The sequence below is a fragment of the Mycteria americana genome, chromosome 1, assembly GCF_035582795.1.
Source record: "Mycteria americana isolate JAX WOST 10 ecotype Jacksonville Zoo and Gardens chromosome 1, USCA_MyAme_1.0, whole genome shotgun sequence".
In the NCBI taxonomy this organism is placed as follows: domain Eukaryota; kingdom Metazoa; phylum Chordata; class Aves; order Ciconiiformes; family Ciconiidae; genus Mycteria; species Mycteria americana.
Window position 1 is genome coordinate 116,918,849 of NC_134365.1, and position 27,980 is coordinate 116,946,828.

The 27,980-nt window shown below is 40.0% G+C and overlaps 1 protein-coding gene across 1 annotated transcript in view; it reads right to left on the reverse strand.

Annotated features, from left to right (window-relative positions):
• Positions 1-13,833: 13,833 nt before the first annotated feature.
• ADAMTS5 (ADAM metallopeptidase with thrombospondin type 1 motif 5) overlaps positions 13,834-27,980 on the reverse strand; it is a 44,806-nt gene continuing 30,659 nt past the window's right edge. Inside the window, exons 4-8 of the mRNA XM_075516992.1 lie at positions 24,394-24,677; positions 22,954-23,137; positions 22,345-22,520; positions 21,317-21,492; positions 13,834-17,771 (exon numbers count right to left, since the gene is read on the reverse strand). Of these exons, the coding sequence (XP_075373107.1) occupies positions 17,198-17,771; positions 21,317-21,492; positions 22,345-22,520; positions 22,954-23,137; positions 24,394-24,677 (1,394 nt within the window). The 3' untranslated portion in view covers positions 13,834-17,197. The remainder of the gene's footprint in view (positions 17,772-21,316; positions 21,493-22,344; positions 22,521-22,953; positions 23,138-24,393; positions 24,678-27,980) is intronic.

Sequence of the window (27,980 nt, forward strand, 5' to 3'; positions counted from 1 at the left end):
GTTTTATTCAGGGAATGAGCTGGAGCATATTCAAGAGAATTTAGTGGCACCTGTGGAAAAACTGTGCACAGACATGGAAGCACCAGCTGGCTTGATTACATTTATTCACCATGGCATAAAGAAGCCAAAAAAGAAGAGATAGTGTAAGTATACACACAATGAATGGGCGAGGAGCTGGGTTCTCTTTGTGCTTGTAGCACAGCAATGACATCTCCTCGCTGAGAGATTCTGTACAATGCATAGCATTCAAAGCCACCTTATATTTCATGGTTACATTTTGGATCTCACTGTCACAGCTTGTTGAAGCTAAAGGCTTACCAATATTAGATGTGCAATTGAGATACTGAGTTGTAATAACCAGTACTAATATATAATTCAATAACTGACTTTAAAAGCTCTGTAGTAACGTACAATTTTAATATTGTATATCAAGGCTAAGTGAAACAAATACTTTTACATCTCTCCAAGGCCTTCATAATTTGATTTTAAACAACTTCATATTAGTAAAAAATTCTGCAAATAAGTCTTAGCATAAAAACTAGAACACTCCACAGGAATATATTTTGGGCGGTGGGAAGAGAGCAAAGCATTCTTCTGACAATCATTGCAATATGTATAACCTTCACATTCTGAGGGGTTTTGAACTCACTGAAGATATTTTCTATACCAAAGACGACGTATAGTTTCTTACACAAGCTTAAAGATAACTTTGCAATGAGGACGTAAGGGGGAGGGAGCTGGAGGACGTCAGGGGGAGGAATGATAGGGAGGGAGAGAATCTGAACTGGAACATTACTAATTCTCACAATGGTAGCTCAGTGAAAAAAAAAATGCTGCAGAACAAATCTGCCTTCATCCAGTCAATTTTTGGAAAGAATTATAGCCATTTGGAACTGAGTTTTTACTTGAAAACTCTGGAAACCGATACTGCTCCCAAGCACTTTCAGCCCTTTTGAGACCTGGAATGAGATTCATCTCACTGAGCTTCAGACATCTGCACTGTAGCTGTCTGCGTCTGAACCCTATGTCCCTTTGTCACTGGAAAGAAATACACATTTGTAATGTGCAATTCATCTAACCTATTATGGACGTCTACTGTAGAGTGAAATGAATAGCATGTGTGAAGTGCCCATTTTCTCTCTGTTGAATCTAAAAGGCACCTATAAAGACTGTTTCAGATGCAGATTCGAAAGTCCATGAGAGGAATGGACACAGCATGAGAGGAAACCCCTCCCCAGTGTCAAAATATTTTTTTTAAATTTTTGAAAGACTATGAAAGAGTTGCTACAGTTTTATGTATTTAAACTTAAAAAAAATTAGTAAGAGGAACAGTGTAATACACTCGGCAGACAACGTGCCACTGGAATAATTTATGACAGCAGTGTTTGTCTTGATGGACCAACTTGCACAGAAGTCAACCGTTGTACCACAAAGCAGTCTGTAGAGCAGTCTGAGGCCAGGGGTGGATTTCTCTGGTCGAAGGTGGAAGGCTTCTCTGCATCTAATAACCTAGACACTCTCCACCTCCTTTATAGTCAATGGAGAGGAACAAGAGCCTGGGGAGCACAGCTCATCCTATCCTAAGGTAGGTGATCCCTATCCTAAGGTAGGTGATCCCTATCCTAAGGATAGGGAGCACAGCTCATCCTATCCTAAGGCAAGAGGCCCAAGTCTTGCAACTTTCAAGTGCCTACTTTTCTCTGTCAATTAGCAAAGGTGTCTGGGTTGACTACAGGCACTTCAAGAGCTGCTGTAGGCAAGACCAGTGCTTCTGTCTGCAGCGGGGAACTGCTTCTGTGGGTGCAGCTTCAAGAGGGAACTTGAATGAAAAAAAATAACTGAGAATGTCAACCCGATGCCGAAAGCAGCTGTAAGAAATCCTGGTAAAAGAGGAACAGTTGTTTTATATCGCTATTTTGGAGCCTAGAAGCCCACAGTACGTTCCTGGCTGTGCTTCTGCTCACTGTGTGACTTAGGATAATTATGACTTTTCCGTCTTCCAGTTGCTTCAGCTGGGAAACAGGGGTAAGGATATCTTCTGGTGCCTCTTTTTTTGTCACCACTTCATTTGACCTGTGTAAGCACAGGCAAATTCTGAAATCTTGCAGCTCAACTTCACAGTTAAGGGAAACTTGCGGATATTCGAAGCTTATGCTTCGAATGGTGACACTCCGTTTTAGCTAGCTCAGTCCTCATCAACCCAGCATAACTTGTTTGGGAGAAAATCCAAACAATGAATTAATCAGTGAATCCTTGGAGATACAAACTTCATTTTATTTTGTGGCATCATATGTATATGCTTTGCCTTTTCTTCTCATTTCTTGTCATTCTCCTGTTGCTGCAATGCATGCTGGCTCAAGTTTGGGAACTCGAGACAAAAGCGGGGAGCAGACATCCCTGTTGGTGTTACCGCCTTCCTCTTTCTGGGACCACTCTGCAGAGAAGGCTCGTGTAACTCCACCATTAGCCACACGACTCAATTGCACACTAAGAACATGCGTAAGGAGGCCACTTGATGACTCCTGCCATTAAGCTAACCAGTGGGAAGGGATTTTTAAATACTCTGAAGTGCTATTGCAATAGCTCTCTATGTTTATTGCATAAAAGAAGCTAAAATGCCTAACATAGCTATATAATACATGACTTGTATGGAGGCAATGAAAATCATTTTGAAGGCAAAAATCTCAGTAAGGTAGGTACTTCATGGAAGAAAAAGGGTTTTAATCAGTGAGAACTGCATTAACACAGAATACCAGGCGGTCCCGTTGCTGAGCTTGGAAGCAAAACCATAGTAATACCAGCCTCACAATTTTGGATTGGACCTGTGTCTCTGCTGTTACTTTTCCTTCCCCTCTATTTTTCATAATTTCAGGCTTGCGTACTGTATGTGCTTTTGGGTGCTTACACTGTCTACACCGTATTTCTGCAATTTGTTTGCAAACTATCTTGTAGGCTGAAGCTACTGTGGTGGAAATTATTAATGATCACAATGTGTGCAATGCCTAATTAGTGCTGGAACTCGAGCCTTATCTTCTTCTCACACCCAGCCAAAAATCCCAAAGTGACTTGTATCATGATGGTTGTGTTGCATTTTAATAAAACTTCCCAATTCAGTCTGTAAGAGAATTCCTGCGTTTTAAGTGGCTGTTCATCTCATTGTTATCATGATTTTTGATTCATTCCATTTTTTGACATGCTTGTACATTTGTATTCATTCTCTATACAGGGGCTTGAAAGAGCAGCACATTAGACTGTTTGCTGAAGTGGTCTGTTACGATGTTTTCTCTTAATAAGAAAGCATGAAATCATCCAACTATCTGCTGGAAAATGTGCTAATTATTTTCTAAGTGGGTAAAAGGTCACAGCCAACGGGGCAAGGGAATGCAAGCTCCATATAACTGTGCGCTGGAATTAAGCCTAGGGAGGGAAAAAATATTTATAAATAGAGTCCATAAAAATAATTGTAAAGCTTTTCTAAAAGCTTTACTGTGTTGTCAAACAGGAAATTTAAGAATTATTTTGTGTCAAGACCAAAGACTTACTCATAGAAGCAGAGTCTTGGTACTGGCAAAGTACAGGGACATTTTATTTTCAAATTCATAAAGCAAACTTTGATCATCATGCAGGAAATACACCAGACTTAAGAAATCCCGCCACTGACCTCTATGGTAGAATAAAACTAAGAGAGAAGGGGAAATAGCTCACCATTTTTTAATTACTATTATGCCAAGACTTTTAAGAGAGTTTGAATCCCAAACGTGCATTCTAAGAGAGAATTTCTTTCATTGAACAGTCCTGGGGGGTGGCTGGCTTTTTCTCCCCCTGGCACCTCCCTGAGAGTTTTTTTTTTTCTTTGTTCTTGCATGTACGTGTGAAAATACAAAGTCATTTGAAAGAAGTTCACTTAGTTCCTCACTCTCAGCTCACATTTGTTACAGATTTTGTTTGGCTCCCAGTTTGCCAGAAGGGAAGGGGAGAGTGTGCTCTAGCCAGGGAATGCTGCTGTCCACTGAAAAATGTGTTTGGATGGAGGAGCTCTTTTTCATGGATGGATTGTGGCTTTTGGCAGCAGAGGTGGCAGGAAGCGGTTGCTATAACTACTATACCGTTAAAAAAAAAAAGTCTTTAAGTAAAAAGACATTTTTGAAATTATGCTTTTATTAACAATCCTGGTAGAATCAATCAGTTCAATATGATGGGTGACAGGATACTGAATGTGGTCTCTTGGGTGTACGCAAAGGATATGATTTTAGGGCTATATTCAGGCATTGGCTTGTAAGGTACATAGGGGAGGAAAATATGTAGACAGCCAGAGAACCGAACATAATCTGCCTTGCGTGGGATTTCAGGGCTTGGCTAGAACCACACTATGGTGTTAAATAGCAGACTAAAAAAATAATAATATATGTTTTTCAAAAACTTTAAGGGTAGGATTTACAAATTCACTGAAATGATTTAGAAACATGAGTTACATTTTAAGTCAACACTAAGGACTCTGCCTTAAGTGTAGACATAATTTAATATTTATCTATATTCAAGTGACAGATACTACTCAGATAAAAAACCCCAGATATAGTTGGTTAACACTGAATATTGCTGCAGTAGACCCAGGGATGGTTTATAGTAGGTCAAACCCAGCCAAAGGTTTTTCATCCTCAACATTACACCACACATTATTGTCACTGGCAAATTGCTTTGGCACTTTTTTCGTGTGCTGTTGGAGTCAGAAAACATTTCACACTGCTAACATAACCTCTGTCTATTGCCATATGGATAACCAACATAGTTTTTGTGGTCCTCTAGCTACTTTCCTGCAGTGCTTTGAGACGTGTCCTAAATGACCAGGCTATTTATTTACTCACGGGACCTTTACTGAAATAGTCAGGTGAATTGGACTCATACCCCTGCTTAAACACCAGCTCCCAGGCAGGCTTTATCCCTTCATTCTCACAAATCTCTGGGGTCAGCACCTATGCGACTGTCCCTCAACAAGCCTTTGCAACCCATGGTCATGGTGCACCTTCAGCTGGGACCCTTAACTCTGGTCCCAGAGAGAGGAGAAGTGCTCCCACGTTCCCACTTCATTCAGCCAGCGGCTTTCTGTTGTGTAACGACACCAAGAGCCCTTGGGGTATTTGTTAATCAAGCTTCAGTCTAAATCCCTTGTCTGTGAGGTGCGTTTCCTACCATGCAACTTACTGACCTGAGCACGTGTATCGAAGAAACTTTCTAGGCTACCTACTAACCCTTTGCTTTAAATGCAAGTGTTACATTAGGAAGTGCATTAGGAATGATTGATTCACTCCCACCCCTTTGTGTGTTGTATATTACAGCTACAATTGCTCCCATGCAAGAGTAGGAACCTCCTGGCATATCTAATTAAATAAATCAATGAAGACTTTATTTCAAGCTTTAAAAAGGCTTAAAATGATAAACCCATCTGGGCTGCAATCTTCGGGTTTTTTAGTAACAATATCCACATTCTCATAAATAATTGGGCTATGAAGTCTTCAGCTACTAGTTCTAACGGAAATCCATATTTATCCTTATAGAATCAAAAATTTGTGTTCCTTTTACATTTATCTGATAAGTTTAATCTTGTATGAAATTATCCTAAACTGTCCAAGCTCCCTTCTTAGTTACTTCTTGTCTCTCACTGTATCTAACTCAGAAGTAAAGCATTTTTCCTCTATTGCTACTCCATTCTCTTATTTCAGCTGTTCTGCTTTATATTTTAAAGTTTACCCCAATATCTGGATTTCTGCAAGGTCCAAATTAACTCCCTGAGTTTTCCAAAGTTTTTGGATGCTGCCTGGTTATGGCTTACATCCAGATTCAAGACAGAAGAGATACGGTTTGTAGATACTATTCCTTCTTGGAGCTTTTCCCCCCCTCTTTTTTCTTTTGTAGTTGTAAATGAGAAGTAACTACATCTCCTAATTTTTTTGCCAATGTCTTTGGTTTTTTTTTCCTGATCTACTAGGTCGTTATCATCCTCTTTTACATATTTCTAGAAATCTGACTAGCTCTGAAAACAAACCAGGTGATGATTTAAATAAACATTATGAATGTGGCCAAAGGAAATGGCTCCTGGGGTAGAAGGTGCAGGCTCTGGGGAAGAGGAGCCCGAGACTGGCGTCATACTGGAAAGGCCTTCAGCAGGCTGAGGCAGGCAGGGACCTTTTGGAGGCGAAGCTGTTCCGCAGGAACCTCACAACTTGTCTTAGGTTCTGGCTCTGTCTCTGCCTTGCCTTAAGAAACTATTTTGGGGAAAAAAAAATAGCCCAAAATACACAATGAACTCATCCCAAAATAATAATTATTTTGATGGAGAGGGAAATAAAACATCCTTTGCTTCTCTCTCTTCTCCTCTGAAGGAAAAGTTCTTCATGTATCACCCTTCAGTTCACCGTTTCGCTTTAACCCGATGAAGGGCTAGCGTTTTGATAGTGATTTCCTGCATACATGAAGAGGCTGAGGTTTACACAGAGAAGTCCTGCAACTTCCCTTCTCCCTTTGAAGTGAAGCTGAAGGGCATTACAGCGTGCCTGTATGGCCAGGAGTCTGACTGTGTATTTTGGCATTTGAATGCCAGACTGGTTGGTAATTTCCCCTTAAATCCTTTCATAGCTCAAATTCCTGTCAAAAGAACCTATATCTCCATAGCCGCTGGTTTACCATACGGAGTCTGTCTCTGCTATCTGCGGCCGCTCTGCCATTCGGTTTACCCCTCAGAAGCAATGCCATTTCACGTGCTTTTATTCGGTTGTGTGCAGCACATATTTAAAATGAAATATTGGCCGAAACCCCTCTGGATGGCTGTCAGATCTTAACATGCCACATAAATATCAGTGTGAAAACATTCCTCCCAGCCCACACAGAATGCATCTAACACTGTTTTTTCTGGACAAAACCATCCCTAAGTACAGCGAGGCCTTCAGCAAAGGACCACTTCCAGTGGGCAGGGCCCCATCTTAAATTGACCACTTTAAAGTGCTCTGAAAGTTTCCAGTATAATTTTCGTTACCCTTTAGTTACAGACCACCTTTACTAGGTAACTAAGCTTGTTTGCCAACCCGTCGGGTAGCTGCCATCTAAGCAATTGCCTAGGTGGCCTGCTGCCAGCTTTCAACGATTTCAAGATGTGAGTTACCTGATGCTCTCAGGCACTACGGGACCGTAGAGATGTTCACTGCGCCAGTGCCTTCCTGCTTACCAAGCAGATGTTTCCCTGTGGTACCTGCACGTCTTTACGGCTGCATGGGGTCGGTTTCCAATGGGCCTCTGCTGGATTGCCCGTCGAGGGCAATTTGCACATTTTTTTGCAAGGATGTGCACTTTATGTGCACTGACACATGCGTACGGCCCTTCTGTGGTTACTGGCACGGCTAGGGCAGAATTTACATCGGCAAACCTCACCGGGGCATATGGCCTTCACTCATTACAGCAGATAAGCAAAATTATCAATGGGCGTGAGAACACCCAGCTCCCATCGGCAGAGGGGCCAGGCACAACACCTGCTACCGCAGCAACTCAAACCTTAAAAGGAGTACGTGCCTCAGTGCCTCCAGAGGAAAAAAATGTAAAATCCATTTTGACTGCACTCTCTCGAAATAACATCACAAATGTGTAAGGGGGAAAAAAGGCGACTAGCAGAGCCAGCACTATAAAAAGAATTAATTTCTGATGCACACCTGTGCAGAGCGCTCAGATGAGCTAGAGATAGGCATGTCCTGGCACATACGCAGGATCTGAAGTTCAGCCAGCTTCACCCCTCGAGACAGTCTGAGCCGATGCCAGCAGGGCTCTTGCGCAGCGCTGCGGGGCTCACAACCCGACCTCCTCTTCTCCGGGCAGCTGCAAGGGCAGGGGACGCCGTTCCTTCAGCGCCCATCTGGGACTTACCGGGAAGCGTTGCTGCTAACGTGAGTCTGTTTAGCAGAACTCAGGCTTATGCAGTCGGAGACATGCGGGAGGGTTTGGCTTTAATTCTACAGATTTGGGTGCTTTAGGTAAAGTCTTACTGAGACAGAGAAATAGATGGAGTAAATAAAATAAAGACATGCCAGTAAACCAAATTACAGGTAGGCAAAAATACATGCTTAGAAGCTTCCTGTGGCAAAATGCATTAAAGCTAATAAAGATTACAGAATGCAACACTTCTTACTCCTTATGCCTTCTGAGGCGTCCCTCTCTCTCCCATACCTAAATGCACGTGTTCTCCAGAATTTCATCTGACTATCCTGTCTTACTGTATTTGTTTAGCAACACTTGGAGCAGTGAGACTATGGTGGCAGTGGCCACAATGGCCATTTTAATAACCTCATCCTTAGGTTGCACATGATTGCTACAACAAAGCTTTCTCAAGCAGCTACTTAAGAAAATGTCCGTGCGCTTTCACTTAGACATACTTTTCCCAGAGTAATCAAGGGACAGCAAAGAGATTGCCATAAAGCAAAGAGATTGCTCCAAGTATGGAAAATAATAATTTTTCCTTGGCTATTGTTAAATTATTTTTCCCACACATTTTCTCTTCAACTCTATATCCTTGGGTCAGCTTAAAATGCCGAGTGGTCTAAGTATGATGAATTTCTTACTTTAAACTTCGCAGAGCACAGCATAAGGAGAGTGAGTTAACAGTGTAAGCAATGTGGAAAGACTTGAACATTTTCTAGTTTAATTATTTGATATATTTTGAGGTTTCCAAAACTTATGTTTGTTTTTTTTTTTTAAAAGGATCAGTTTGGCTAGAGGACTGAAGTTGGATCAAATCCATCTTGCATCCCCACCTAAAAACGAGATTTGGGTCTACATGTTCAGAGTCGTGGGAATAGAAGTCTCCCTCCTCACATGTAATTACACAGAGTTTCTGAAGAGGTGAAATGTCACATTATGAAGAGATGGAAAATACATTAAGAGAGAGTGAGTTCATCTTCCTGATACTGAACAGTCCCTGCACAGTAATGGGATTATGACAGCGTTGGACATTTGAGACAGTCTATACTGCTGCCTCTGCTCTATTCGATTTGTATACGACTGGATTTCCGTTCCCAGTAATGGCTTTCTCTGAGCTACTGCAAACTCTAAAATGGGAAGTAAGAATGGAATTTTGGGAAGATAGGACCTGTCATAATCACTCAGTGACACTGCAGCTTGCTACGCAGACAAAAATGCAGAGGAGGTACTGAAGTGTCTCTTCAGTGTCACAGGTGGTAACACCTGTGGAGTTCTCTAAGAGACCAAAAATATCTAAAAGTAGAGGACAAAGTTGTGGCACAGTTTGCATGTCTGCTATTTCCACCTGCAGGTGGGCAGCGGGAGACAAGGAGTTGGTGGAGGTTTTGCTCTGCTCCAGGACCCTGGCTGAGGAAAAATGCAGGGAGGAGTGAAAACCCGTTAGCCAATTTTTACTGAAGAGAGTGTGTAGCAGATGACTCATGTCCCTAAACCCTTTAGGCAGGATAAATGGTAAAACTGCCTTCTAGCACAGGTTTTTCACTGCACCCTTCACTGATGTTGAGCGCTGTATTCTTTCTGACGGGCAGCGACCAGTTTACAAACATCTAGCGTAAATGTATAAGCAAGGTTTTTGGAAATATCTTTATATACATATAGGCTGTATACAAATATGTAATATTGTGCGTATATATATAGACATACACTGTACCAAGCAGAAGGAGGACAGCTCTCTTGTAATGTGGTTCAAGCAGATTTATGTGTAACAGATTATGAGACAAATTTTTCTGAAGACCTTGGGCCTCTCTATAGGTACCAGCAGCTCTGTAAAGCTTCATTGCCATTGTATGAACAACCTAGGAAGAAAAGCTATTCCCAGGCATATATAAAGGGTTTCTGTAAATAAGAATCAATTTCATTTACAATTTGTGAAACAAAATAAAGCAAAAACTCCACATTGAAAAAAAAGGCAAAATCCAAAATTCATAAAAATGCCAGCAATCAATAGAGTAGACACACACATGGGGTAAGATTTAGACAGGATGAGTTTGCTTGCACTTTTGAAAAGAAAGCCTTGTTTTCAGGAACAAGAAAAACAAGTGTTGTGGATGAGAAAGGATAAGCAAGAAATCAGCATGAAAACTGAATTATGATGCGTAATAATACGGTTCTATTAGAAAAGTAAATGTTGGTAGTAAGGCATCTTAAGAGCCATACTTCAATGGGAGTGTGTATACAACTCTGTCTCACCAGCCCAATCCCCTAGTTACTGCTTTTATCTTCCCTTTGACAGATACGCTGTATCACCACTTCCGCACACATCGTACACTTCCATTACCCATTCTGGCAGGTTTTTACTACTCTTACATTGGTTTATATGGCTAATTATGAATCTCATTCTGAATATTTTAATCCACTAATTCTGCAGGACGTTGCTTTTGGACAGATCCCATGGATTTCATGGGGGCTTTGGGGAGACTCTGGAGATCCCGTCTTTCGGACTTACAGCAAATAGGAACTTTGTCTAAGGCTCTGGAGAGGCACCGAATGCTGCTTTCTGCACTTCCCTGTCGTACTTCATGACTGACAAAACCACTTTGACAGAACTCCACCCCACCACAACTGAAGTGCAATGTTTACATATAGCAAGAATATTTATGCCTTAACGTAGGGATCAGCTCAATCTCTTTTAGCTCACCTGTCTCTAGTGAGGCACAAATGGCAAACAGTAGCCCGCAAATATACCATATACAACAAAAATTTTGGACCTATGATACAGTTTATATTTATTACTTTTACTGAAATCACAGAATCAAATGTTTTAAGATTACAACTGGTAAATTATACATATGTAATAGTTTACAAAACAAAATATTGGCCTTCAATGTGTCATAGTACAGTGTAGACCTTGTACAATTCAGTTCAAATGAATTTATATTTTGCATAACATATTATTTATGATGTAAACTGGCTGACATAGTAGTGCTCTAAAAATGTGAACTCTCTTCGATTAGACACTAGGATGAAGAAAAGTTTTGTGACACATCTTGGTTTTTCAAAGGGTACTGGTATTTCAGCCAAGTTATCCGTAAAGCACAAGTGACACTTCCCAGAATATGCTGACACCAGTAGAGTGTATAAAGAGGCACACGAAATAAACAAAGCAAAACCAACTGTTGTGCTTTCCCGTAGTCTTCCCTACAATACCTCTCTCGTTTTACCTTATCTGATGTTAGGCAGATGACCTGGCAATAGAAATTAAATGGATTTATTGCTATACAGGAGTATTACACTGTCTCCAACTTACTTGAATTCAGTGTATTATTTCCTGTATCTGCCAATACAGAAAATAATATACTGTATATTAACAATGCATATATGCTTGACTCTCAGTGAGTATGTTTCATATGATATACTACCTGAAAATTTCACAGTTCATATGATAAATTGTGTAAACCAGTTCCTATAAATTAAAAGACAAATTATGCTGTCACTTAAAGTGGTATACATCCGAAGCAGCTCCTGCAAAGCCAAATGATGTAATGAAGTTACTCTGAATTTACACAGGTATAACTAAAACCGGTGTAACTATTTTGCCCTGTGAGTGGGAGTAATGGAGACCCAAATACTTGTTTGTGTATACACATACATGTATGTGCTTCTATATACACAAGTATACACGTGCACACACAAAAAATATGCATATGAATTTAGCCACAGTTAAGTTCTACATATGCCCACGCATGTGTTTCAACACGGACTATGCAAAGCTGATGTACGTGGAAATGATTTTAGTGTCCTTACAGTGACTGTGAGCCTCTACAGACAACTTTCAGGGCAACTGACACGGTGAGTTTTGGTTTTGACCTGCAATTCCGCAGTGTGCAGAGCAGCGGGACAGTATGAAGATGTTTGGTACGGTATGTCTGGAGATAAGTTCTTACACCACTCACCCGGCAGACTAAGAATATGTTTGGGGCATTTCAAATTTTGTATGCTATCACTGAAAACTTACACTTGTAATATAATCTTCTAAACCCCAAAGCTACATTTTGTGGTGCCAGTTGAGGACCCGACAATTTCTCTCGTGTTAAGAGTCATTACTGGTACACGTGATAAACCAGAAATATTTGCATTTGCAACGCTATTCAAAACAAGAGTGTTGAACTAGCTTTACTATACAAGCTAGTACCAGTGCACCCACAGTAAAAAACCCTCTTGAAAATGTTACCAATGACAAGTATGAATGCAATGATGCACTCTGGCAACTCTATAAAAACTAATCACTTAATTAAAAAAAGGAACAAACCCCTCCAAACCAGCAACTTTTTTTTTTCTGAATATTGCAGCCCATGCTCAGAGAATCTAATTTTGGCTCTTGCCCTAGGCTCCATCGTCCTCGGTGACAAAGAACAGCACAGAATTCATTAACACAAGGAGAAACACTCACCTAAACATATTGCTGAAACCCCACAATTATTAATGCTTCATCCTTACAAATCCTGTTGAAAGCCAGCCCTAGAGATCATCAAAGTCAAGGCTTATAGGCATTCCCTGGCATTTTGGAGTGGGTCTTAAGTGAGGAATCATCACCCACTGACCACCACAAATTCATCTAAAGCCTTGTGGCTGGCTCTGGGTCTTTGGTAGTGCCTGGACGGCAGCAGACACTGGGCAGAGAGGCTGAGCTGGACTTTAACTTGTGTGAATGTGGGCACTGATAAGCAAGATAACTTTTGACAGTTTGAAATAGATTATCTGCAGTCTGTAGTACTGCCCTTACGGTGAAGTGGCTACAGAAGTCATTTGTATTGTTAAATAAACTGACTGTAGAAAAGCTGTAGGCTTGTCTATATTGCATTTTTTTTCTTACAGTGGACCCAGTACAAGTTCCCTTGAGTTCAGCAGTAGTTGGACTGGATGAAAAGTGGAAGCAAACATATTGTTATTTTCAAGGAAACACTGGGAATGCATGCTTTGCTGGCTTTTTTGCGTCGGACTTTGCCTGATGAGGTGCGAAGAGCTAGAATACAATGTAGTAAAACATTGCAAAGCCTTCCAAATTGGGCTTTTGACTATTTATAGCCATATATACACATTTATATATGTATATAAACGGTGGAAAGACTGAAAAAGTAGATTTTTTAATGGATCGGTCTTCATAAAGCAAATCATACATTGTTTCACCTATATTTTTAAAGAGGCACACAAGAGTTTCCCTGTACTGTTTTTCACTTCAACACGAGAAGCTGCATGAGAGAAGACTCACTTGCCACCCTGACAACTCAGAGAAACTTCATTCACATATAGAGGACTCCCATTTCCTACAAGCCTGAACTTGCTCCCATTGAAGCAAAGGGTAAGACTCCTACCAGCTTCGGTGGCAAATCACTGAGGCACGCAGCATGAACTGCACGCACCTGTGCGAAGCGCATCTGTTGTCTGACTTCTTTAGGAGCTAGTATGGGGGTTCTTTTGGTCCACAGACCTTTATGACTTGCTAGTTGAGAGATTTTCGAAGTGAAGTGTAACAAGGAGCTTTGAGCATGAGGTGTCACAAAATTAAAAGTCTACAACTTCTCTAAGAAAAAGATGGTAGCAGAAAAAGAATATACATCTATACAGTGTGCACACATGTATACACATATACTCCTGTTTCATGCAGAAAGCTTTCTAAATAAAAACATACAAAAAATAACCAGTGCCATACATTATGTAAACTCACAAGGCGTACTTTCAACATAAATTTGAAGCATAAATTAAAAGAGCGAGAAAGAGAGAGACAGAGACGATAGCAAAACATTTTAAATATAGAATTTGCACAATTGGTATTTTTGTTAAATAAGAATAAATAAATTCATTACATCCGTTCACATACCAGTTGTAAAAACAATAAATTATTTTATTTTTTTCAGTGCTGTGTTGCCTTTTTTTTTTTTTAAACAATTGTGATTAATCCACAAGATTATTCCCTCTCCCCCTTGTGATAAAACTGTTTCCACAGGAGGGCAGCTAAATTTAATTTATTGTATACAGTCAAACCAAAGACGATAGGCTTTTTCTTAATGAGAATGTCTTATTTGCAAAGCAGATGCTCTAAAACCCACCGATGCTTAGGGGTCCAACTCCACCTAAGGGCACTGGAGACGTGTCCCAGAAAGTCAGCAGTGAATTTAACACTGAAGATTGTTTCTTTCTATGCAAAGAGTAATACTCCGGGTTTCTATCCCCTAGATGCATTTTACGAACCCTGTTTGGCAACACTCGGTAGTAATGTAAACAATGACATAACAGTGTGAGTGACAAGGCATTTAGTCGAGAACAGAAGTTGAAATGACAAAGTCACATACCTTGCACCAATTTTTCATTCATCAGTTACATGAGATAGCCATGACTAACAAAAGCAAGGTTTGGAATTGGAGACTGATTACGAAGAACAGCTAAAAAGCAAGTGTTAACTAGAGCAGGCTGACCTAGTTTCTCTTACACTTCCAGGGATGCTTCCTTGGTCTGTCCCCTTTGCCCTCTCACCATATAACGGCAACTGCTTTTTGCTCATGCTAATTTGCTTCATTACTACACCGGTGAAAAGGGAAAAATCACTATAGTGGTTTGTTCTCATATTTATTTATTTTTTATAAATAAACTCTTTCTATGAAAAAAGGTACTCTTGATCTAAGGAAGCTTTAAATTTATACCCGCGTATGGTATTACTCTTCTGGAGCCTGAACAGCATCCAAAAGCTTTACTCATCCTGTTGAATATATAATAAATTATTACTATGATGCAAACACAAATACTTGCACATTCTGTCTCTATTATGATAAAACACAGGAAAAACAAAGGCCACAATACAGCAGCTGTATGCAGAGACAAATGTTATGTCTATGGTGAGACACATTAAGTCTCCTTATTTTTCCTCTCATCATGGTTTCTATTTGTTATGAACTTTTTTGAGAGGTTCTAGAACATGTGAAATACATACTTAAGTATAAAAATTAGATTACTTGAAAGGAAAATAAGACACTTCAAAGTGATCTTATGTTTATAGGTAGAGAAGGCATAAATTTTAACTTTCCAGAACTCTGCAAATATTCAGAGCCTTGATCTCAGTTCTTAGGGCGGCATCACACATTAAGTGGGGAATTTCCCTCAAGATCCACAATTTTGCATAGGACTACTCCTAATAAGAAGGCCACACCATTCTTGAAAGCTGAAGATGACTAGTAACATTCGTTGGTAATTCATTCGTTTTGACAGAGGAGGAGGCCCTGCCCCTATTACTGTTTATTTAGAACAGAGTACAAAAATAGATACTTCTCCAGGTTTCATACTTGTAGATGTAGCAATTCTATGCTGTTTTGAAATCATCACATGCTTTCTTAGAGTTCATACAAACACGCCACAGTTGCAAAAACATGTTTGTGTCAGCCTGGAGCGAGACCTGCCCTTGCTACACACGCCAACAAGTTTTCTCTACTGATTTCATGATTGGGATTTTCAGGAGAGCCTGGGTATTTCAGTGCTCGAGTACCACTGACTTACAGCTGTGAGGCTTGTCCGAAAATCCTCCTGCAGTCTCACACTCTCCTGTGTGGACGAACGAAGGAATAAAAGACAGATGGGATTCTATTTTCATCAGCGTATTATAACCATTTCTTTCGGTATCTGTTATCCTAGGGCTTAATTCAAAGCCTGCTGATATATAAGGAAGCAATTTTAACAGGGTTGCTATCGGGCCTCCACCTGTTCCCTGCATAAGGTGAAATGCCCATCCTCGGCCACAGAACTTCTACCAGACAATAATGGGATTCAGAAGTTGCTGCCAATGAAAACTATTACCAGCTACTGCCTGTACTGTGGAAACAGTCTTATTGATATTGGGCAAGTCCTCCACATCCTGATGTGGTTTGACTTCCTAGTGACCCCTCTTCCTCCCAAATGTGGTAGATATACAAAACATGAATGCCTTCTATAGCTTTAAAAAAACCCCAAAACACACACAAAACAATCAAAAAAAGACAAATAGTTACAAACTTTTGCTGGTAAGATGAATACCAGAGTTAGACATGATGGACAAAACAGTGATAAGATATTAACTGCTTGCTGTGTTTTTTTGACCTTTATAGCCTCTTCAAAAGATGTAGGTACATTACACATTGTTAGATTCAAGGTGGAAGCCATAGAGAAAATAACAGAGAAAGCAGTTGAACACAGCCTCAGAATATCTGAGTTAGAAGACACTTGATTATCTTACCTGTAATTTTTGGTTCTCTAACTAGTTTCTACAAAATACAGTATGCCTTTGTTTTATGGAAAGAAGAAGCTAGCAGCTATTGTTCATTGACAACAAGGACCCCAAGCTGTGACACAGCTGGAACTAGTGGAAGGCTTACAAGCAAAGTGTACACAAATTCCTCCTAGCAGCCAAATCCTCCTTCTGTGTGTGTCTGACACACATGGTGAGGAGTCACTGATGGTGCTGGTATTTGAGCAATGTACATGTGGGAATCCCTGGTCTGCAAGCTGCTGCAATGCTCCTTCTTGGTGGAAACACAGTATTTGTCACAGAATAATGATCTGCTGTCAGGAAATTCCTAGCATGAAAATGTGTTTCCTTTTGTCAAAACCAAAAGGTATTACTTTTTAAAACCAGCAGCAAGCTCTTCATTTTCCAGTACAACATCTGGGGCCCCTTCTGAAGAACGGACCAAGTCCACAAGGGCTGCAGATATACTTTGGTCAATCACTTTGCTCATGTAGTTTGTCTTTTGATTTTTTAATAGAACCAAGTGATATAAAGTGACATACCAAATGAAAGATATTTACAAAACAGTATAAAATAAGCTACTGTGGTATCATGGGTACATGTGACGTCTTCTAAGGACATACTGTATTAGAGGTAGGTGAAAAAGGGGAGATGATTCTGTAACCTTCAAATATCCCAGGATCCTCCATTCACTAGTTTTTCTTCTTTTGCATTATTTTATTTTATATTTTTGCAGACACAGAGGGCTTATAACAACTTTAATTCTTAGTTTTTTGAAATATTAAGATCACCCTACTATCATTTAAAGCAGTGCACATCTTCATTTGGTCCAAATAGGCAGATTCTGCCCATAATTTGAGACTGTATGTAAGTACATTGAAGCCTTTGCTTCTCTCTGTCTGGGCAGACCTAATACCAGTATGTCAACAATGGCTTAATCAAAGCTCTTTTAAAGAAGATCACAACCACAGGTTAACACTTTTTCAACAAGCACTGTTTAAATGCTGATGGTCTCTGAGAGAGAAGACATCCTTTAGCTAATTTTCCATGCCCATCTTTGCACTGGACAGTCCTGGTGTGCCATCCTGTGTCGCATGTTCGAGAACAAGAAAGCCACGGCCCCGTAACCCAGCGGGGTTGCATGAGCTGTGGAGTTACTTTGCTGCTGCTGTTGCCACTGCTGGTGACAGAGTTAGTCATTTGCCCTTGCTTCTTTGGCACAAAGAAACTATAGCGGACATCCACTGGTTGAGTTGGATCAGTCGCAAGTATCTGCACAATAAGAACCTCTTTTGTGGCAGAGTGTCCCATTGCGTGCAAGAAATCATCTTTGTGACTCCAGCCACTGTAGTTCATGACAGTCCCGTTGATGTCAATGATTGTTTCTGAAGTGGAGATCATGTATTTTCCATTGACAAGGTACTCACCATTTTTCTTTTTCAGGGCCAGGTAGGCAGTGAACCTGCTCTGGTCCTTAGTCTTGAACTGCCGAACTTTGATGTGGGTTGCCCCTTCCGGGATTTTCACTACATCTGTGTAGCCCTTGCTGAATGAAGTTAAAAAAAAAAAAGAGTATTCAGTAGCCAGCGTGAAATAAGCCTCAAGTCTTACTGCAATGCCTAATGAAGTCACTGGCATGACACATCTTGCTTCATTTTAGTTCAGGCCCTGAATCCATCTGGCTTGAGGCTCATCTAAGATTAATTTAACCAGGTTCCACTGTTTGTCTATTGTATTGTTCTTTATGCTCTTGAAGAAATTTCTACTGCACTTATTTCAAATTACTTAATCTTTAGCTTTAGTAACAATTTTACGTGGGTCAGATACAAGAGGAATGAAAAATAACAGATAGCTTATATATTTCAGCAAAGGGTGGGAGATACGAAATACGATGCATGCTTTCCCTGCCAAGGAAAAGATAATGAGATATACATTGGTTACAGCTGTTTCTTGCTGTCTTTGCTATAATGATGATTAAGGAAAGCATGAGCAGAGTAACAGCTGGGTAGAGGTACCTTGGGACCATTTAAAAATAATCTTGATCACTGAGGAAAAATTTGTTTACTTTGAAATTCATAAAGCCGAAGATTAATTGTCAAGTGTCTACTATGAGGTGTGCCCAAATGTTTAATTTGTACCAACAGAGTTCTCTCTGTTGCTACTTATGAAGTATCTTAATTCAGATTTAGAAAAAGATATTTAACTCTTCTACCAAAAGTGACAAGCATTCAAAACCTCCAAGTGTGCTGGAACTTATCACTATCTCAAGTATGTTATTTATTTTAACTTTACTGATATATAGAAAAAAATCTAAAGAATATACATAGCTATAAGCTAGCAGCTGGACTTTGGAGACATGTATTTCCATTTCTAAACCTGTGACAAAACCATTCTGCAAGTATCTCATATCTGAAAAGTTTAGTGCTGAAACTTCTAGAAAAAAGGGAATGAGAAAATATATTAAAAATATATAAAAGTGAAGGGGTGTCCTTTGGGATTGTTTCAAGAACAGAGTGCTAATTTCGAGGATTTTTGGCTGCACAAGTAGAGACTGCACAGACTACAGATTAAACGTTTGTGCTATTCCCCTGCTATTTCCAGCAGTTATGGGGCAACGACTAAAACACTATTGATTTAGCACCTCCATAAAGCTGAAGGAATATGGTGCGAAAAACAGGCTGGGGGGACTCTGCTCTACAGCACTGCACAAATATTTTTACGTAACAGTTGCCAAAATAACTCTGTTAAAACATGTTATTAAAGTTACAAAATCATTTGTTCAAAAACTAAAAGCAATGCTGGAGAATTCAAGTCATCTGCACAAAGAACTGTAACACTCCATGTGCAAAAGGAAGCACATGCAGCCTTAATCCTCCTCTTTTCCGACTTCTGACAATTTGGCTTTACAGTCTTTTAAAAAAAGTTCTTAGGAAGCAAGTTTTCCAGAAGATTATGTTTTGACTCCTTTAGAAGAAAAAAGTACAAACAAATGTTGTTATGGCAATTGTCTGCAAAGGGAAATATTAGTTTCCCTTGTACATTTAATAGTTTCAGTGTACATTTAATGTACAGATTGCTACAGTTTGGCTTATAGTGGACAGTAACGCAGGAGCTGCTATTTTTCAGTGGAGAAAAGATAATTTTACTACAGCCACTGCCCTTTCATATGTAAAAACAGTTCACAGACAATTAAGATATCACTATTTTAATGAGGGGTTTATTTTGAAGCCAACTACTCGCATAAGGGAATTGTCTCAAACAGTATTTCCAGTAAAATTAATTACTCCAAATTACTTAATTAATCACTCCAAAATTAATTCAAAATCAAGTTAGAACATACTTGTTACTTACAGGTTGACTATTACTTTCTAAATGGGGCAACTTTTTGAATGCATTGAGGTTGAACTAATACTTCACTCTCCGACCCGTCTCATTTCAGTTAAAGGCATGATTTGAGGAGTAAGATGGTAACTTCATAGCAATAATTGTAATAGAACCTCTCCATTTCCAAGTATATCTATGCTACAAATCTGGCCTCACTGAAATTCATGGAGTCGCTTTAACATTTTTGCTGCAGCCTGGATTCCAGCACAAGGATCAGTACTGAATCACATGAAGTATATCTCATACTGTCTTCTTCATTTTAGACATCCCAGACATTTCAGTATTTACAAATTGGAAAAGATTTGGTTTATGTAATTACTAATTTGGAGGGAAAGTTGTTCTTTTTGGCAGAGGTGTTTTGGCATCCTGAGGTGAGTAATCATTGGTTTACCAGGAAGAAGAATAGTTACGTTTATTTTTAGAATAAATTCACTCTCAAAGCCATTTTTGACTGCTATTAATCAGTATATCGAAATGTATAGAAATAAAAGGTCATTTCAGCAGTCAGATTTCAACTTCTGGTAGCTTTCAATATGCTATGTAAGAATTTGGAAGATATAAAACAAAATCGAATTTATGTACATTTTAAAAGATGGTACACTAATGCAGTCACAGATACTGAGTAGAAATTGTCAACTGAAGGTTTCTGAGGGTAGATCACTACAGCAGTCCTTGGAGACCTTGGAATCTATATAAATGATAATTAAAAATCCTCATTTTTCTATGAATCTTAAGACTTGAAGATGGAGGGAAACAAGAGTTCAGACAGAAAGCAGACTTACTTGACATTGGTATCTCAGTACAAAGCTTATTGCTGCCCTCAATGTGGTCAGGGAAAACCACGGGGGCGGTTCCTTTTATTTTACTTCTATTAAGTTTTATTATAGTTAAAAGCTGAACTCTGACAGAAAAATGTCTTATGGATAACTGCTATAAATATTTGGACTTAAAAAAATCCATCTGGAGATCAACATTGTGCCAATGGACATGAAGGGATATAGCAAATGCCATGCTTAAGCCTATGTTTACTTCTGACATCTCATCTAGTCACCTAAGCTCCACATACACTCAGGAGTGCGAACAGGTATTTTTAGGGTATAATCCCTCTCAGCTATTAACGAAGACTTTTACAGCTGTGCTCTAATGCTGTCTGCTTCTCTCCACCAGCTACACAAGGAATCCGTGTCACTAAATCAGGTGGGATGTCCTCATTGTCATTCAAAGTTAGATGAGATGAAACACATTCTCAGTGTGTAATTTGCTAAACACAGCATCATCTGGGAAATGCAGAGTTTCAGAGATACTCAGATTATTCTGACCCCAACAACTTTCTGATTCGCTCCTCTCTTCGCTTTCCTCTCTCCTCTAGAAACCACAAGCCATCTGACACAGCGAGTAGCACAAGATGCTGTGCCTTATCCTAGGCAGACTTCCTATTAATGGGGTGCTCACCTGTATCACTGGCACTTTGTGTCAGAAATGAACTGGGTACAGTGTTTTGCCAGTTGATTATTTGCCAGTTTCGGCGTAATGTTAAAAGGCCAGCAGCTGTAAATATCTGGAAAGTGCAATAAAGCACAGGCAATGTACTTTTTTGCTCAATCTTCATATGAAAGTAAACTGCATTTGGAGACAGAAAAAAAGCAAGCACATAGCAGAGGTACTATTGCACAACAAGACACATTTACTAATACTCAAGATCAATACCTCTTTTTGGTAAAGGTTCCCATGACTTTTGTGCAGCTGGAATTGTCTCCTCCACACACCCCACATTTGTCATACTGGAGCTTTGAACCGATGATGCCATCGCAACCAGTTCGGATGCACTTTCCCCGGACGCAGACTGAATTACTGTACGGTCGACATTCAGTACCATCAGTTACCTAGGCAATCAAATGACCATTAGTTAAAACTACCATGGAAAAGATTTGCTTTTGTGAATCTGACTGGCAAAACCCAGCTACTTATTTATGTCACCTACTCAGAATGGAGTGCCTACCCTGACAGACCAGACTGAGTTTCTCTAACATTCCCAGCACAAAAGCAGATGAAATTTAGCAAAGGGCTGAGAGCAATGACAGATAACTCCACTGTAAGACACTAAAATGACCCTGGCTTTAATGATGATCTCACAGCTTATTAATAATAACAATAACAGTACTTGTAGATAGCCTTGCATTTGATCTATCTACATCTAAATGTTGCCTTCATAACGTTTAGAGGCAGAAAACTGCAAGGATAAGCATGGGAGACATTTCAGTTCGAACTGCATCTGATATACCAAACTGACCACAAATCACATCTATACTAATTGGCTAATTATTCTATATTAATTGGCTCCATAAGAGTTACTCCGGACTCTCTTAACATAATTCAGGGTAAAACTTGTTCTTTTACTCATAGTGCTCTTTCTCCCCCAGAAAACCCCAGAATGACAAATGACTCTCCAGGCAGAAACTCCTTTATCCACTACTGAAAACAAACTAGTGCAGAGCACACTAAGAGGCCCATATTTTTCATGAATCCACATATTGAGATGTGGAAAAAGTTATCTCATCTCAGAGGCCAATTCTGGTCCTAATGTATAACCAGTGGATCAAACCATTAAATCTAATCACACAGTTAAATCTTTGAATCATATGATTAACTTATTTTCCCTTGTTGTAGGGAAAGATTTCTAAGATACAGGACGCTTCTAAACTGGAGCATGAAATCAGAATTGGAGATGCCATTACCTTCTGAGAAAATACCACATAATAGCCAGTTCCTTTGGCTCGGCAGGTGAGCTTGCAAACGTCTCCGGGAAGTACTCCAGCATACTTGGGCACCCATTCAACAAATGTCTTGACACCCTTTGCGTCAGACTGATAGCCATTCCTTGCTTCACACTGCTCTTGTCGAAAAGATTTAGCTGCAGAATTATTCACATCATTAGTGACTATTTCAGACCACGCTGCAAATATCATTGTGCCCATCTATTATTCCAATTTCTTTTTCACATAATTTTTAAGTTACGTCACTTCACCTCTTTCCTTAGAACTGGCCTTCAAATCCTTCAACTGTTTTAGCTTGGAAATCTTCCCATGACATAATAAGCATTAAAGAACTAAAGTTTGTGTTATGGTTAATTTTCCAGGACTGAAATTTCTTTTCATTCAAGTGTCCTTTCTGTATGGCGTCAGGGTGGGGATGGGGGAAGAATTACGGTATTGTATTAATGATGAATGTCTTGCCTTGGTAAATACGTTTTGCAGAAACTACAATGGACCTTTGTTGTTTCCTTTCACAGTAAATGTTCAATATTTACTATCTATGAACAGAGGCTGGAGCATGAAGGCACTTACCATTTGCTGGGCAGGGTGCGACGTTGCAGGAGCGGTAGATGGCCCTCTTGCCGGTGCAGTACCGTCCGTTGTTTCTAGGAGCTGGGTTATTGCAGTGACGATAAGCAAACTGAACTCCTCCGCCACAGGTACGGGAGCACTGTCCCCAAGGTCCCCAGGAGCCCCAGTTACCATGGCTTGAAGCCTGAAATATATGGGGAACAGTGGGAGGTAAGGACATAATCCAAGTGTGAATAAAGGTGCTACATCTCAATGTACTGCTAATGTTTTCCTCAATTGAAGGCAATTCCTTGGTTATTTTAATCAGGGATAACAGGTCTTAGGAGCCTTCTTTCTCCCAGCAGAGTTAATTTCTGTCTTTTATCTGCACATTGATGACATCTCATTTGGCACTGTGCATGCACTAGGCCTTGCTTTGCACAGCCACCTTCAGCTTGTTTCATGGAAGACACGCGTGCACCAGAAACAGCGCCCGTAGTCTCATGTGCTGGTCTCCTATTTTTGCTATTCTTACCAATAGGGCCCCTTAAACTAGCTCCAGGGGATTCGGCTCCCAGAATATGTTCATAAGACTAATCTATGATTAATTAAATGCAATTATTGTGATGTGTAGGTATTGCTCTGAATTACTGGCAAGAGGTGGAGTTGTCAGATATAGTTTGCAACTCTGCTAAACTGGCTACCTAGAAAGAGTATTGCAACAGCATGTAGAAGTATACAACTCCATAAAAAAGAGTGTTACAAGGGCTATAGCTTGACTTGAATGACTCTCATAGTTTGCAAATATCTTCACAAAGCCCTACAAGTCCATACCTCTTCTGTTCTGTGGTATGGTATAACAGAAGAGGCAGTGCTACTGTCTACCCAGTAAATTTAGAAGTATCTGAACTGTGCAGTTGACAGTTCTCATGAGCTGGGGGACTTCTCAGATGTATAAAGTTGACAGAAGGGACTCTATCACTGGAGGTACAAACTTTTCTGCTCCAGAAATTATATTCTGGATGAACTTCATCCACCTTCCTCTTCACTAGAGTTAGGGCCCTGGGGCCTTTCAGATAAAGGCTGTAAATTAAAAAAAAATTTACAGCTTTAATTTACCTTGCATTCCATTGCCAAGAAGTCAGGAAGCTAATAATAGCCCCTTCACAATCTTTCCGTATGTCCTGAGACCTGACTTACTGAATGGGCAAATCCTCTACTCTGAAGGGATGCTCTCAGTTTTCCAGGAATGAAGGCTTTCTTACTTAAAGAAGAAACCGTGCTTCCTGAAACTCAGTGGCGTTTTCCCTGTATCCCTCACCAATAACACTCCAATTACATGCTAAAAAATAAGGCAGCTTTCAATCTGACTTCCATGAAGTCCCTTTCACTCCCACAAAAATCAGCGCCTTTGAGGGTCATGCCTTCTAAAATTCCCTAGGGTCACAGCTGGTAACTTACTGAGTAGTATTTCTTCTTGGTTTTGTCAACACATTTTCCCTGGAGGCAGATCCTCCCTTTTCCACATGGTGTTCCCTCCACAGCAGGCAGCTTCTTAGTCAGACAAACCATCTGACCTTGGCGCACAACTGCACACCAGAGGCGAGAGCACACATCCATACCGGGACACACTGTGTATTCGGGTCCAAACGCCAGTTTGCACTGCCGAATGGCATCGTAGGTTTGTCCCGGAAGCTCCTCAGGGCCCAGGATCTGCTTTCTCGGTTGGTCCAGCAAACAGTTGCCTAAAAGAGCCAACCAACCTGTTATTACTCATTTCCTAGTTTTCTCTGCAGTGCTGCAAATCTGTCATTCAAGTTAGGCAGACCGATAATGACAGCGAACCTCATTCAAAGGATGCTGACGTGAACGGAAAGGCTCTCTGAGGTGTCATCAGGTTTTGGACAAGGTCATAGTATTGCAACTGTGTTCTCACCCAGCAGAGTGCCAGGTGTCGAGCTGTCTATTTCCAGTCCGAGGGTGTAAATGAGGTTTACTCAGGTCCCTTTGGCCTTTCATCCTGGTTGCCGTTATTTGAATTGACTCTGAACACATTCCACTCTATTTATCAGTTTGTGATTTAAGGAATGATCAAGACTCATGGCAAAGTAAGCAAAGTTGTTATTTGAATTTTGAGACAGAATGTCAGAAATGGCAAAGCTTCTAAAAGGATGCCAGAAAAATCACAAAATCCAGACTTGTAGCCAATGAAGCCCTTAAAAGAAAAAATAAAGAAAAAACCCCAACAGATCAAAGGAAAAATATAAGCTGCATATCAAAACTAATGTTGGTGGTAAATCTGGACTGGGCTTTCCTTGTAAGGAATGATACTTGGCTGCTTCTGGAATTAGTTTGAAGAGGGCTATCCATTTTATACAAAAACACATAAATAACAGAAAGAAAAGGAAAAAATAGCATAAACATAAAGAATTGAACATGTGTTTTGAGATATATTGCAGAGGTCAAGATTTGTCTGGCACACTCTAAAAATGAGAATTCACATTTAGGTTCTAGAGGATCTACTAATAGATTTTTTTTTTTACTATTGAAAAACTTACTTGTTGACATGCAGAACTATTTATTCAGTGTAACCTCTTTTACACTTCATGAAAGGGATATGTGGTCTGGGCAAGCTTCTCTGATCCGGGGCCAAAATAACTTACCACAGTTTACCTCACTTTGGAACCTACCCCAGTGTTCTTCAGTTGGATCACGGGTGAAAAAAGGCTATCTATAAAATCCTCACTATTTACACAAAAATGGAATAGAATTGCAAGCTATGGCAGTGAATTTAAACAAGCCAAATACACCATCTCTCAATGGCTTGTATTCTCCCTCCAGAACACACACTTAACTGCAGCTGTTCTTTTTTTCCTGTAAAGACTAAGGCCAATTAGCCAAATCAGCCAAAAATTCTTCCTGCATCATCACTTACTATCAAAAAACTCTCTGCCTTGTTAAACTTGTTCCATTTGTCCTTTGCTGACCCTGATTTACCCTAGCCTTATCTTTCTTTACTCTGGATTATGCTGACTTTTTAAATGAAGACAAGGTGTGCCAATGCTAACTGATGAGCTGAGTGCCATGAGATAAAGATAATTAAAAGTACTCTAGCATTCAAAGCGTGTTGTAGTGTAAAATATAAAGTCACGGTGAAGAGTGAGGAAGCACAGATTTTTTTTCTGGGGTTTCTGAGAAGGACGTCATTGGCAAAAGTTGCTGTCAAAAATACACTCTGTAAAAGCAAAGAGCAGCAGAAGTCCTACTTCAAAACCTTGTGACAGGGGAGGAAGCTAGTACAGTGTTAGGGCAGTGATGGGAAGGCACTAGCATGTCAAAATTTAGTGGTATACACTACTACTATATATATACTGCAGCGTTTATCAAACTCCCAAGTGCAACCATTATTCAGTATTTTAAAACGTCATAATAACACATAATTTCTCCATGACAGACATTGCTGCCCATCACAGAGACCTGCTGTGACTGACATGACTGGAAATATAAATTTAGAGAAAAAAGAAAAAAAAAAGTCACATCCTTGCATATACTTGATTTGTCAATCACTTTAGTTAACACCCATTTGAATATCTTTCACATGTGAATAACAAACAGGTTTCACAAGCTTACATAGCAAATATAGCATTTTTTCTCCTTCAGAATACAGGGGAAGGAGATCCAAAGTTCTCCTTAACTGATACTGCTCTGAGGAAACACATACAATGTCTATAAAGCCAGGTGTTCCAACTGATCTCAGATGATAAATTCAAAACTGAAGATAGGAAAGGCCCCTAAGGCTTCCCCACAGGAAAAAAAAAAAAAACACCTTTACATTTATAGATAGTAGCAGTGGTAATCTATGTTTAGACAGGTTGCAACGAAGTGCAGGTGTTTTCACCAGCAGCTGGTCCAACCTCCTACTTGTAATGGTCAGAAAAGACAGAGTTAAGAGGTTGGAGAACGGTTTGCCCTGGGTGCCCTGGTTGAGAGGGGCAGAGAAAGCTTCAATTCACTACATTACACTGCAACATACAGAGCATGTATATACTGCTATTGCCGTTTTTTGTCCTGAGTACCAAAGAACATCTGTGTGCCCTGGAATAGAGCTACATTGTTGTCTGATGACAGTGTTAATTAAGCCATCTCATTATCTCTCCTCAATGTTACGTGCAATATATCTTGGGAAAAAAAGGCAGAATGAGATCTGTGCAGGAAGCAGATAACCAGGATATAAATGAATTAAAATAGAAATAGTCCTTGCTTTAGGTTGCACAGAGCACCGAGCACTCTGACAAACACAATAAATCGCAAGCAATCATACCACAGCCTAGTGGTTGGCATGACAATAAAGGCAATTAGTACCTTAGGAGAGAGTTGGCTAAAAGCAGATGAAAATAAATGTCACTGTCTTCTGGACACTAACTCAGCCTTTTCTTCCTAAATGTCAAACTGCTGTCTGGGGTCATCTCACGAGTGTAAAACAAATGGTGATATCATGACAATGATGTTTATAGTTCTCAGAGTGGGTCTCAGGAGACAGGGAATCAGCACCTTGATCCTCCCCAGACCTCCTGGTTGACCTTGGACAAGACATTTATATTGGGATTTATTTAGCTGACTTTAACTGTAGGTAATGCTGGTGTCTGCAATTCAGTCAGCTGTCAGATGTTTCAGTACTCAGACAAACGAGTTTATGGTGTAATTCAGCACCACTAATGCAACTCGTGAGATCAGTCAAACCATTGATGACATTGACTACACCCCTCTGCACTACAATGGGAACTGAAAGACATTGACTACACCCCTCTGCACTACAATGGGAACTGAAATACCCAGTTTAGGAGTAGCCACCTACATAGTAAATACCCACATTGTATAAGATGAGTCCGCTCCTCAACATCGCTTTCCAAATTTAGAAAATAGGAACATCAGTACTTCATAAAGTGATGTTAAGGAATTAGAGAGTCAAGACTGTGATGTTTGCTGTTACAGCAGTATGGGGTGAACATCTACATCTGTATGGGAAACTTAAAGCTTTAATAAGACAT